The following is a 14,132-nucleotide window of genomic DNA, read 5'->3' as shown; positions in this document are numbered from 1 at the left end:
AGGAAAAGAATTTTCATGTTTTAAAGTCTGTTTCATGTTTTAAAGCAAAGAAAATGTGGAAGCAAATCCCACTCTGCACACACAGACACAAAACAAGCAGCTTTGTTTATGTTAAACACTTTCTACTTGGTACACATAACTAATTACTACCAATTAGTCATTCAGCAGATGCATTTATCCAAAGCGACTTTCAATTCACTTTTTACCAGATCAATCTTTCTGGAGTACCAAAGGTTTAGTGCCTTGATCAATATCACAATGTTGATAATTCATGGCTAAACACATGCAGGATTTGAAGCCACACCATCCACTGATACTTGACTTGTTTTTGGAGAACTCAACACTGAGACGTCAATATGAATGTAGCCCTAGTATGGAGTGTAGTAGTTCAAATATTTTTGTGTGCTCCACTATGGTCAATCAACTTTATTTTTATTTTATAACTTTAGTTTTTAAGTCTCCCTTGACTGAAAAATTATCCAATATAACCATCGATATGTGAAAAGGGTATTTTCAAACTCCTAATCAATCAGCATGTACATCAAGAGCTTTTTCCTTCAAACAAACAGGACTGGAGACGTTGAATTGCACACATTTAACCGCATCATTTATTAGCCAATCCATTACAGGATGTTAGTGGTTTTTAACCTACACTAGTAGTTCAACACATAAAGTAGTTCTCAGCTTCGCTGAAACACTCTATCACTTATTTGGAATCAATTGAATTACCATGCATTGCTATGGCAATGGAAATGTTTACTGCATTTGTCTTATTTCACAGCCTTGAAAGCAAATCAACAGCCAGCAGAGATACATGATCCTGCACAAACAAGAAATAGGCTAGTTACTATACATAAACAGCAAATCTGGTTAGATTTTATGCAACATTTGCAATTTTATGTTTCAGTTTATTTGACATAAATGGAAAGGCTTTTGAATCATGTCTGCTTTACTAATCTAAGGAAACCAATATCATGTTCTCTGCGTACCCTTCCCTAAATACAACAGGACCAAGAAGGTGTTAAATACATAATCAGATGACAGACCAAGCAAGGCCAAGGGTCAAAAAGTGCTGTTGTAACAGTATCCCCATCTCTGTTCTCACAATTCAAAGAACTGTGACACAGAAGCATTATTCACAAAGCAAAAATAGCAACCTGCACATCCTGTTATTTCTGCTTATGATCTCACACTTAAACAAGCTACTTCTGAAGTACTTCAGCGCAGCCTGACTTTTAACTTGCAGCATTAAGCCTGGTTCATTCTGCAGCATTTTACACAATTTTGGCAGACTTGTTTCAGTGTCAAAAATCTACCAAAAAACAGGAAGAACACAAGCATAGATGGCAACAAACGTAATAAAACTCTTATGGTGTATGCACACCGAAAGCAAATTCAATTATTTGCGTAGATCACATACAAAGTCAATGCAAAGACGCGAATAGACGCGAATTGGGCAACACGATTTGCCGCGAATGCGTGATATTCACCTCGAAAAGTTTCAACTCCAGCAGGAAATTCGCATGATGTGTTTTCACGCAAGCCAGTCAGCGAAGAGCTTATTGACACGTCCGGTTGTATCAGAAAATGGAGGAGAGCATTATTGTAGCCATCTGCAGGCACCCCGGAATTTATGACATTTTATTCATGTAGAGATCAGAAAAAAAGGAGATAACTTGGAGAAAAGTAAGTGAGGAAGTTGGACTACTTGGTAAGTGATGAAAATAGTGGAAATCCATTTACTACATAATGTCAACTTGACTGACTGTTCCATTTCCACTTTAAAAGGCAACTGTAATTGATAACCAACTTCGTTGGCAACAGAATTTGCTCACGTTCCAGGAATCCAAAGGAAAAACAAGGGAAAACAGACTGTCTTCATGGGACATGTTGGCACCAGCAAAATATTTAATAAATGCTGAGACACTCCTAGTGTGAGCGCTGTTTGGAGGTCAAACACATAACAGCTTGCACTCAATAAGCAACATGCTAGAAACCATGAAAGAATGGACAGAAAAGACACAGGGTCTATCTGACCAAACAATTTTCAAAATGTTTTTCATGACATTTCTAGTAGTTTGTGATTACTGGATAGGAATCATTCACTTTTACATTCACATTCAAATTCAGAATGATTCACTAAAGATTCATTCAGACCGATTTATTCAACAGATTCACTTGAAAACAATCCACTCTTTCAATGATCATTCAATTAGGTATCTCCTAAGGTTTTTTCCACTACAGTCACCTGGTGGAGTTTGCTTGCTCAGTTGGGGTTTAAAAGACAATTAATATAAAAGAAGGTAAAGTCTTATAAGTTTGTGCCAATCATTTTGCGCCAGACTGCTTCACAAATGAGAGTATTTTCAACGACTCCACAAGGCTAAACACCACTACTGACAGTTTCTGACATTTTCAGCGCGTGAGATTGTCCTGTTTTGTTGTTGCTGATGTTCAGGCAATCTGTCCTACACCGGAGCATGAGCTCTTGGAGCCCTGCCCTCTTCTTGAAAGAAGGGCCGGGAGCACCAGCTCATTTGCATTTAAAGGGGTGGACACACAAAAATGGCGCGTTTTTGCTCACCCCCAAAAAGTGGCAATTTTAACATGCTATAAAAATGATCTGTGGGGTATTTTGAGCTAAAAATGCATATACACACTCTGGGGACATCATATACTTATTTTACATCTTGTAAAAAGGGGCATAATAGGTCTCCTTTAACTAAACAAGCACTAACTTTGCAACATCAACACTGTTATTGAACTGAACTGAATCAACTCTGAACTGACTTGAGCTAAATAATGACACTATTGTCTTTTTAGAGCTCCTTTACAGCTGAAATTGAATTGGTTTCATAATTGATGACTTCTGCATCATTAACATTTATTTTATTAATGTGAAGATGCTTTGACACAATCTGTATAGTATAGACCTTATGTAGCCCTGCTCCTTTTCAGTGCTGCACTTGATGTGTTCTGTCTTTCGGTTTGTATTTCCACAGCATGAAGGTAAGATCTTACAGATTTATGAATGAACTGCTCGTTTTAAAATCTTCCTGGTCTACTGTCATTTGTTATGGCACCTGCTTCAAACTTTACAATGCTCATGATAACCTTCAATAACTACTGTAACTCTACAGTAAGTAAATCCACTTCACAAGCACGTAAGAGTACGTGGTACTCTTTGACAGTGATGCCATAGAAATACAGAGCTAAAGCAAGTTCAAACACAAAATTCAAATGGCTGCGCGCTTGTTTTTCTGGTGCATAAGGTCTATAATGCGCTATATAAATGTGACTTGGCTTGAATGATTCACTATGGCTTGTGAACCAGTTTTACTCTACACTAACCCAACAAACAACCAGTTTCCTATGACTTTTTATTAATTTCTATGACTTTTCCAGGCCTATCAAATTCCCTGGTATTTCCATGCTTTCCATGACCGTGCGAACCCTTATGACAAAGATGCAAGCTCGGATCAGATGCAGATAAACAGAGAGCAAGTTCATGCCTGTACCGGTGGAAAAAGAGGTTCGTATTCCGTTTGGCAGCCCACAGATGATAAAACCTTTGGTGGAAGGGGCGGGGTCACAGGTTTGGGTGGAGGGGATGGAGGAGGGGTAGGGTCTTTAGGTGGAGGTGGGGCTGGAACTGGAGGAGCGGGAAGAGGAGGAGGAGGAGGAGGAGGAGGAGGAGGAGGAGGAGGAGGAGAGGGCTCCCTAGGAGGTGGAGGTGGTGGGGGGAGAGGAGGTGGCATCTGTACCACAGGCACTGGCTTTTTGGGGGCAGGATGGGTTAGGACATTTTTCAGAGGACTGGGTGAGTCTGGAGGAATGATGATCTGATGGACAAAGAAATGTAAAACACATAATAGCAAGTGAAATTGGCACAAAATTCATAATATTGTGCAACAGTCAGGTTTTAGAAGTAAAAATCACATTAATTTTCTCCATAGGAAGATTAGGGTTTTTTTTAACGATAATCGAGGTTGAGGTTGTTAAAGAATGGCTTTTGCTGAAGCCATCAGCTTACATTATTTCAAATTATTGTTTAAAGGATCGTGTTTAACAGCAGAATTCCTGGTGAAAAACTACATTACCCATGATGCTGTACAGAAAATTGCACCAATCAGAATTGCGGCGAGCAAGTTGTGTCGAAAGAGCTCTGCAGGGAACGCTCTCCAAATAATTAAACATTTGTATATATTTGCATATTTTGCAATAAACTTAAAATATATTGTTTCTATATATATAAAAAAAGCAACTTTAAATGAATAATTTAATAGCTCTCCATAGTTTTTCATTCAATTGTCATTATGTTCATGGGATTGTAGCCTTTGTCTTTTTGTCTTTTGCTTTTGTCTTTTTGTTTGATTTTTTTAATAAAAGTTTGTGATGTGATTCACGTCGGTTCATGGCTTATAACACTTTAACAAAGACTTTTTAAAAGTCCCCTATGGGACAAATGAATGCAAAAGATTCTTCCAGAACGCCACAGAAAATGTGGACAAGCATTGTTGCACTCAATTTCAAAATGTTTTATAAAGGTTAAAACGCTAGTTTTATATAAAAACCAATTCGAGAACTGTTGTTGTGCAAGCTTTTTTGTTAGTTCCACCAGTAATCTTGTGACTTACGCTACCTTATCAACCGTTGGTGATACACCACCTTCCTCTCTTAAGCGCTGTGGGTTGGAACAGACAATGACCCCTTCCGTAAGCCAATCATCTGGCCGTTTTCGTGGCCGCTCAGTGCGACCGATTCCCAGTTTCCCTTGCAGCTCTTCAATGAGTAGATCTTGCCTGTTACTCTTGTTGAGAATGAGCGGGCCCATTTTTCTGCGCATGTGGCCATCACGAAACATTGGGTGAACATTGGACGTTTCCTTTGTGCGTCTGATGACCGATTTAAGCTGCGGAGAGGCAGCATTAATGAAGTCACAACTTTAAATTTTTAGATCATGCAATGCTTTCTTTGCAAACGCCATTCAAGAACTCAGATTTCCAGTCCAAAGGCCTCTAAAAAGCAGGCAGCATGATAAAAATCAGTACTGTAACCTCACACCGATCAAAGCTGGGCCAATGCAATGCATAGTTTAAAGCTTCCTTATTGTGACTCACAGAAGAAACATCTCTAACCTTTAACAAACAATCTGAAATGATGCAAGAGCGGGTATAAAGACCATGAAGCCAACACAACATGCCAAAGCAATGCAAAGCAAAGTTTTCAACTGGACTAAAAAGTAATTGAAATCACTACTAAAAATGCAAACAGACAAGCTACATTGGGCCTTAATGATATCAGGTGTTTAGAAGCCTCAGACTGCTGTTCAACAAAAAGTTGATGACAGTTCAGATAGAATCAATATTCCCCAAATGTTGTACATTATTTCAACTGCAATAACTGCAATTCTTTAAATTTTTTGCATTTTAAATTAGTTACTGGTGAACACAATTTATGATTTAAAAGTTATATTTCAAGACTGATTTTAATGCATTGAGAAAATGACTGAACGGTTACACCCTTTGACTTCATACATCAAATTTAGCAACTGCAAATAATTTTCATCATGCAAGAATATGGGACCACAGTAAATAACCACTTTGCAGAACATCTCCTGCAGCTATCTAAAAAGCATCATGTGACCTGAAGAAAGAAAGAAGTAAAGATGGAATGCAATTGCACAATGAAACTCCACTGCAAAACTACAACGAAACAAGCAAGCCTAGCCTTGTTGTTCATTTAGCGGCATAACCCTCATTGAGGAAGCGCGTCAGGGCATGCATTTGAACATCCCAAAGACTCCTTCCACAGAATCTTACCCATTTCATGCACCACACATATTGGATTCTTCAATTCTCCACCTTTCCAAAAACATGATACAAAGCAATGCAACTGAATTGAGCAGTTACAAACCAAATGAAATGACTAGCCCTCCAATTTTAGGAGCACTAAGTGACATTTGTGCTTGTGTATCGGGTTTTTGAGAGGCATATTTAACTTGCTAATGGTTGGTGCTTCTAACTGAGCAGGATGGAAAGGTTCAGATTAGATATCAACAGGCCCCTTGGCCCAAGGATCAAGCTCGTGTATTTGAGAAAGCATAAACAGCCGTACGTGGTTCAGCATGCTTCTCGATCATGCTCGCTAAATTTAGGGGTGCAAATTGGAGACAGTCTGACAGAGTTGGTGCGCCTCATACTTGTCCAGAAGCGGAGAGCCTTTCAACCGCTGATGGCTGCAGAAGTGGAAGGTCCAGAGAAACATTTGACGCTCCAGGGTTTAAGATGTCGTCTGTCCAACTTATCTCAGTTAAGGGGATTTGTGTGTCTTTATAGCCACCCTGTGGCGTCCATTGATGAAGAAGTGCCAGAATGTCATCGTTTATTTCCGGTGAGGCAGGATATCCTTCAAGCAGTTTCACTGGCTCTGGTTGGGAAAGACCGGACGTCAACAGCTTGTCCAGAGCTTCCTCCAGTAGAGGCTTGGGGCAAGGAAGACTTATTCCCAATATGCCAGGTTCAGAGGTCTCAGGTTTCCCTTTGGAAGGCTTGGAAGTTAATGTTAGGGTTGAAACTGGAGGAGCGGGTAGTGTAATGAGAGTTGGCACTGGACTCTTGCTAGTAATCCCTGGCTCAGGACTTGGGCTCTTGGCAAGGACTCCAGGAACTGGACTTTTGGTTGCTTTAACAGCTGTAATGGGGCTTGGGCTCTTTCTTACCATGACTGGACTAGAGGTTTTAGCAATTGTTACAGGACTAGGACTTTTCACATCGACAAATCGATTTGAGCTCTTCATAACCTCTGGTGGACTGGGGCTTTTAGCCACTGGGCTAGAAATCCTTTGAATGGTAACTGGTGAGGAGGCCTTTGCTACCACAGGTGGACTGTTTTTGGAAACCAAAACGGGACTTGAGGATTTCAGATGGACGGTCTTGGGTGAACTGATTTCACGTTTGTTTAAACTTGATGCCGGAAGGCTTGAAGTTTTTGCAGATGGTTCTGGTGATGAACGAGACTCAGGGGCTGGACTCTTTGCACTAGAAACTACCAGTGGTTTATCCGAATGGGTCTTGGAGGAAGTGCAGATCACCGTGGAGCTGGACATTTGAGCTACAGTTGTTGATTCCTCAACAATGTGGAGTTCTAGCAGAAGTGGTGCACAATTAGAGGAAGGAGAGCTGCGTTCAGATACCTCTGCTTCTGGGACTGGGACAGAAGGGACTGTAAGGCTCTTAGTCACCACAAGATTGGGAAGTTCTGACCCTTTAGTGGATAATGAGTCCTCCTGAACCGACACAGAGCCAGACTAGACAACCAACAGTAAGACAACAATAATCAAAAAGAAAGGGAGGAAAGCATTTAAGTAGAATCATGAAGGCATGCTAGGAATGATCCATTATCTTGTTCTCAAATAAAAAATGATGCATGAAAACCAGTGGCTTAACGCAGCGAGTTATGTAATATCTCGAAAAGTTTGGCTTATTTGGTCAATAAAAATATATTCTAAGAATGCAACAAAGTACAAGTCAGATATTTGGTTTACCAACCTGAAAGCAAATATGATCACCAGAATTTCCAGATATAACATGAGACCACAACCACAACATTCCAGATTCTTTTTGACCGCAGTGTGGCTCACGTCCAAGACAGATATGCTAACAAGACCTTCATAATGGCATGCCCTCATACAGGCATATATATACCTTTATTCATTTCAAAGGCCTTGACTGATAATATACTACTGTTTACTATCTGATTATCATTATCAGCACTCACAGACATGCATATAATAAATCACAACATTAAAACACAAAACCAATGACAACTCATTCAAAAAGCCTTTGTAATGCTATAGGACAGATTATTTACCAATAAATAAGATTTCAGTTTCTAAACACAAACTATTCCATCAAAACTTTTTTGAATAAGTTTCATATTCTACTGTGTGGTAAAGCAATGGATCATAGTTTAGGAAGTTTGTAGAGAACATTCATAGGAAACGTGAAAAATAACAGGTAATGTCATTTGTCTCTCTTGCTGCAAGACTTACATTACTCTGAACTTTGAAGTCAGACAGTGAAGCCATGAGTTCGTCGAGTTCTCGCGTGGCTGAGGAGGCTGAGATTCTGGCCTGTTGCTGGGTGGGGGTCTCTTCCTGAGCTTCTCTCAACTCAGGAACCATCGGCACTGATGGGGCGGGTCTATAAATTTTACAACATTAAAAATGGGACGTAAGAAAAGGTCTAGGGCACAGAACATCAATGTTAACTACAGTGGAGTACAAATGACCACAAAGAAAATCTGGGATTCAAAGTCTAATTTAAACTCTAAAAGGATTTTGATAAATGAATTGAATTATTGAATTCAATGAACATATTAGAGGTGGGCAATATGACTTATGGGCAATCTTATTGCACAATATGAGAAATTTTATTTCATAATAATGATATATAATACTGCTATTTTTAACATCATGTACATCCTGCTCTTTATTTTATCATTCATGCATGTCTCTTTATCACTCTAAAGTGTAAATATCTTTAAGTAGTACTGTGCTATGTGGATATATTTACATAATGATATAGGAAAATCTCTAATGATAGACACTTTATATCATTGCCACGATATATATCATCACACCGCCCAGCCCTACAACATATTATCAACTTTTGTCGTTATTACAAAAAAAAAAAAAATAATATTTTGTTTCTACTCACTAAAGGTTGTAAAAAAAAAAAAAAAAATTAAATTAGAATATACAAATATTAAATATTATTATATAATAAAATATATACAAATATTTATAAAAATGTATTTAATAAAATGTTTTCAGCAGTGTATAAGCTTACGCAGGGGCCGGCACGGAGCTCTCCAAATCACTTAACAGGCTCTCCACACTGGGTCTGACATCTTCTATCCCCCGACCGGGTGCACTACGTTTGGGTTTTTCTATCTTGGGAGGAGGTGCTTTCACTACTGATGAAACACCGTTTTCTGGGACATAGCGCTGGGCGTTGCTGGCTGGTTTGGGTGGGTAGGTCTCTGTGAAATATAAAATAGAAAAACATCCACATTTTAAAAACTGTCAAAATTGGCATCTGATGTTGGTAGTGCTTTAACAACCCTGACTTTTGAAGGGCTCACCTTCAGTAGCGAAGGAGGGTGTGCTGTGCTGTACGGCGTTGAGCTCCAGCAGCAGACGGTCCAGCTCTGACAGGTTACTGCCCAGTGATGAGCTCATGACGGCAGTGGGAGAATCAGTAGTCTTCTGCTTGTTGGGGAAACTATAGACGTGCTCTTCTTCGGTCTGTGACACGCGAGGACTGGTGCTTTTCGGAGCCGAGCTGAAAGACTTGAGGAAAGAAAATATAGTTGTTTAACATTTAAGCACTTTGACTTTATAGATGGGAGCAGAAATAGCAAAAATATCACATTAAAAAAAATTACGATACACCTGGGGTCTCAAAGAACCACTGGCAGGGGTGTAACAAAGTGTAACAAGACACTTAGCTCACAAGACGAGACAAGACACGAGATTGGTTTCACGAGAACGAGACGAGATTTTTGCATAGTATTTTTAAGAAATCCTCAATGTCAAAATTCATGACTGGAAAAATAGTCTGCAGGTGCATTTTGAAATGTTTTAACTAATCATCTTATAATGAATGTCATTTTAGTTCTACTTTCTGAATATGAATTATCATATGCATTCAAAGACAACAATATAATGCTGTTTTTTCAGTTCTACTTTGAGTATGAATTATCGTATTCATTGAAACAACAATAATACAACAATATACAAGCACTGTAAAAAGCTGTATAATAACACTATTGTCTTCTGTAGAGCTGCTTTACAGCTGAAATTGAACTTGTTTCATAACTAATGAATTTTACAACATTGTCACAAGGTGCTTTGCATCCAAAATATAAAAGAGAAATCAAAATCTGCTTTTTAAAAATGTCCACAGAGTCCACAGATCTGAGATCCAAGGGGACAGCATTCCACTCCCATTCCACTTGGGAGCAACTACCTCAAAAGCACTGTCACTTTTAGTCTAATCTAGAGCGAGGGACAAGCTAACAAGATCTGTTTGGAGGATCTCAGATTCCTGCTGGAGTTATAAGGTTGCAACAACTCTTTAATATAAACAGGAGCTTGACTATGCAATGCTCTAAACACAATCACAAGTATTTCAAATTGAATTCTAAATTTGACTGGGAGCCAATGTAGGGAAGTTAAAATTGGTGTTACGTGTGATCTCTTTGATGACTTAGTTAAAAGTTTGGGGGCAGCATTTTGAACCACTTGTAACAGTTTAAGGGATGAATTACTAAGACAAGTAAAAAGAGAATTGCAATAATCATGATCTCTTTGATGACTTAGTTAAAAGCTTGGCGGCAGCATTTTGAACCACTTATAATCGTTTAAGCGATGAATTACTAAGACAAGTAAAAAGAGAATTGCAATAATCAAGGTGGTAGGAAATAAAAGCATGTATAATCATCTCCATCTCCACTGTGGACACAACTGTCCTTAGTTTCGCAATATTTCTTAACTGATAAAAACAATTGCAAACCAGAGAATTTATATGTTGATCAAGATTAAAAGCCTGACCCATATGAACACCTAAATTACAAAGGGTAGGTTTAACAGAATGAGAAAAGGGGCCAAAACTGCCCATCACCTTTGGGAGAACACCAGCAAGAGCAGAGATAAGTACTTCTGTTTTTTCAGTATTTAACTGCAAGTAATTGTTTTCCAACCAATCTTTTATAGTGTTAATACAGTTTAAAAGAATAGGTAGCAAATACCCTCAAAACTACTCATCAGTTGTCCTAGGCAGCATATACAATGCAAAAAGCAATAGGGCCAAAACAGAACCCTGGGGAACACCACAGGACAGATGTGCTGTCATGCCCAAAGGGCCGAAAACAGGCATTTAAACATCCAAATGTAGTCTATGTGACATCCATCAAAAACATTTGATGTCCAGAATGTTTACTGAAACTAAGCTACAAATACAGCTCCAAACTGTGAGCTCGTTAACACATGACCACCTGCATTTACATAACAACTAGTGATGCACCGACATTTCGACAGCCTAAAATTTTCAGCCAAAACAGCAATTTTTGGTTTTGGTCGAAATGGTTTTGGAGGGCTGAAATCATTGACCAAAACAGTGACTTTAATTAGTGTTTATCCGAGCAATAAGCTTTGTGCTTTGTTACCTTTAACATGAAGCCTCAGCTTTCAAATTCTGCCAATTTTTATCATGGAATTCAAACAATAAATGTCGTTTGATGCACTTGAACAAAACTGCTTGTAAACAATTTCACGTTATGTTATATTTACCACGGGTGACGTCACTGAATGTCCATAAACTCATTAGTCAGCTAGAAAAATAACTCTAGAGGAGCATTTTGTTAAATATATGCACTAACATATTTATTATATTTTTTCTTAACCTGTTGTCTTAATTATTTAATGTTTGTTTGAATAATGAAAATAATTTTTTTATTACAGCCACTGTTTAAATGTTTATATTTCAACAACAAATTGGAGTACAAACATAATTCTGTTATAAAGTTGATATAAAAACTGGCCTCGTACAAATTTAAATGTTTGTAAAACTCAGTTTTTATTTGAGTGTTGATTATTAAATACATCTGATAAATTAATTGATTATTTCATAAACTATTTTAGACTTCGGTTTTTGGCTAAATTAAAACTTTCAATTTTTTTGGTGCATCAGTAATATCAATATATATTCATTACTGTCTTAAAGGTACAGCAGCATAAAAAGTCAGATTAATTCTCAGGATCATTCAGAGGGTGGCAAATGGCCATGAAAGACTAAGTTTCTACTGTTTTTGTTCCAAGAAAGCTTGACTAACATTATAAGTAAACTCAAAAAATGCTATAAATATGGCCCCACTCAAGAAACCCTGAATATGCTGAACCTGCTTAATGGCGCAAGTTTCTGGAGCAACTGCTTTGCTCGAGGGCACGACAGGCAGAAAGTGGAACAGGGCGGCATCTGGTATTTGTTGTTAGGTTAAAGGATAACCAAGTTGACTCATATAAAGACCAACAAAACCCTGCCGAATAAAGAAACCCCTTCAGGAAGTAATGGTGCATTTTACCTGGGTTGATGAGTGCTTTGATTCTGGCTTTTCTACCCAAGATCCATTCAGTGTTTCAGCAGGAGGGGAAGTTACTCGAGGTGGGGAAGACACGTCCTGATAAGAGTCACTTCCTGTGGGGCAGGAATATGGCGTCTCTTCTGGCAGAAAAACAGCTTGTTTGGAAATGTGGGAGGTTGTGGACTCCAAATCCGCAAGAAGAGCATCTGTTTAAAAAAAAAAAATTCATTCTCAGGGAACATGTACTGATAAAACTTTGGATAACAGTGTCTATCAAATACATTAAGTAAATGTAAAAATCTGAAGCTATGGATTCGAAGGTCTGTTCAAATCCATAACCTCAAGTATTCAGATATTTGCATCAGATTCACATTCCCTGGAGTTGTTCCGTGCATAATTAAATCTATCAGAAATCAAACGGGTTGTTGTTGAAAATAACCCTGTTTCAACGTGACTTTGTCAAGTCTGTTCAAAACACAGCTCTCTTGGCTGGATCGGATCCTGGAGCGATAATTATGAATCACATGACCGGGATGGTGAAATCACTGCAGGCTTCACTCATATGGGGTGTGGCGGAATGACAACCTCACATGTCAAGACTGCTCTAAAACTGCTTGCCTAGAGGGATAGATTCAGCAGGAAGTAAAGCGCAAAATGCATGAGCATAAATGGACACACCTCTTAATGCACACATAAATCAATATTCAAAAGCCATACGCTCAGGAATAGAACAGAAAGCACTTCCACAAATAACTAAGTAAGATTGTAAAACATGCTCTTAAAGTGACTATAAACAGTTTTCCGACCATCACTGGTTTAAAAGTCCTTCATATAACAATTACTTTTGTGATAAGGCACCTTTGCATCACCATCCTTTCTACAAAGTGTGTTACGTCGATCGTGTCTACACAGGAAGTGATTAATGTCACATTGCAGCATGACAGCTAGAGGTTCTTGATACTTAAAGCCGCATATCATCGCATATCATGTGAAAACACATTCCTCATAGTTTACCATTGGGCTTACAGCTCAGCTCACTAGTTCAATCTGACAAACAAATTGTGAACCAGAAAAATGGTCAGTGGATATTTAAATACTAAACATATAAAGTTTAGAGCATATTAAATTCGCAAATATATTACATAGAAAATTCAGAGCAAATTAATATTATAAATATAAATATTTCTCATAAAATACAGAGTAAATTCATTCATAAATATATAATGCATAATATTCAGAGCATATTGATTCAAAAATATATAATTCAGAGCAAATTAATTCATAAACATAATTAATCAAATTCAGAGGAAATTAATTCTTAAATATACAACATAAAATTCAGAGCATAATAATTCAAAATATATAATGTATATTATTCAGAGCAAATTAATTCAAACATTGAATCAAATTCAGAGGAAATTAATGCATGAAAATATACTAAATTCAGAGCATATTAATTCATAAATATATAAAGTATAAAAAACAGAGCAACTAATTCATACATAAATCAAAACTCTAAATAAAATAATTTTATTTCAGACAAATGGGAAACAGTTAGAGTAGCCATGCAGCATATACTGTAAATAATATAAATGGGGTGTCCGTCAAATGAAGCTTCAGCTGTCAGTGTTTGTGATTTAATTGTAAGTGGAGTGATTTAGTTTTGAGGCTTCTCAAGCCGCTAATGTTCGGTGTCAACGCCTAGATGTGAGGCAATAGGTTCGTCTATTACCATACATGTTATACAATCTAAACCTCACACAAGACACATGAATGCAACAAAACATCAAACTTAACCAATTTCTCTAAGCCAAAGATACAGTTCACAAACACACAACACTCCGTTAATCACACAATATCAACCACCAATAACGGAAGATCCCAAAAATCACCATTACAGGCACAAACACATGAAAGCCACAGTCCCAAAGACACTTTCCCAAGAGACAACCAACTAAAGGCAAATAACAGCAACAGAGTGAAGC

The 14,132-nt window shown here is 37.9% G+C and overlaps 2 protein-coding genes across 5 annotated transcripts in view; both read right to left on the bottom strand.

Annotated features, from left to right (window-relative positions):
- LOC127512125 (uncharacterized) lies at positions 1-8,047 on the bottom strand. Its single transcript, XM_051892759.1, has 3 exons — positions 6,203-8,047; positions 4,643-4,912; positions 1-3,842 (listed from the first exon to the last, which is right to left on the bottom strand). The coding sequence occupies exons 1-3, from the start codon at positions 7,106-7,108 to the stop codon at positions 3,507-3,509; spliced, it is 1,512 nt and encodes a 503-aa protein (XP_051748719.1). The 5' UTR covers positions 7,109-8,047; the 3' UTR covers positions 1-3,506.
- pxna (paxillin a) overlaps positions 1-14,132 on the bottom strand; it is a 40,623-nt gene that overhangs the window by 5,488 nt on the left and 21,003 nt on the right. For all 4 annotated transcript variants that reach the window (XM_051892749.1, XM_051892751.1, XM_051892748.1 and 1 more), the window contains exons 2-5: positions 12,148-12,353; positions 9,148-9,355; positions 8,853-9,045; positions 8,054-8,204 (exon numbers count right to left, since the gene is read on the bottom strand). In XM_051892749.1, the coding sequence (XP_051748709.1) occupies positions 8,054-8,204; positions 8,853-9,045; positions 9,148-9,355; positions 12,148-12,353 (758 nt within the window). The remainder of the gene's footprint in view (positions 1-8,053; positions 8,205-8,852; positions 9,046-9,147; positions 9,356-12,147; positions 12,354-14,132) is intronic.

This window comes from Ctenopharyngodon idella, chromosome 5, assembly GCF_019924925.1.
Source record: "Ctenopharyngodon idella isolate HZGC_01 chromosome 5, HZGC01, whole genome shotgun sequence".
Classification (NCBI taxonomy): Eukaryota; Metazoa; Chordata; class Actinopteri; order Cypriniformes; family Xenocyprididae; genus Ctenopharyngodon; species Ctenopharyngodon idella.
The sequence above is the reverse complement of the archived record's forward strand: the minus strand, read 5'-3'. Positions and strand labels throughout refer to the sequence as shown.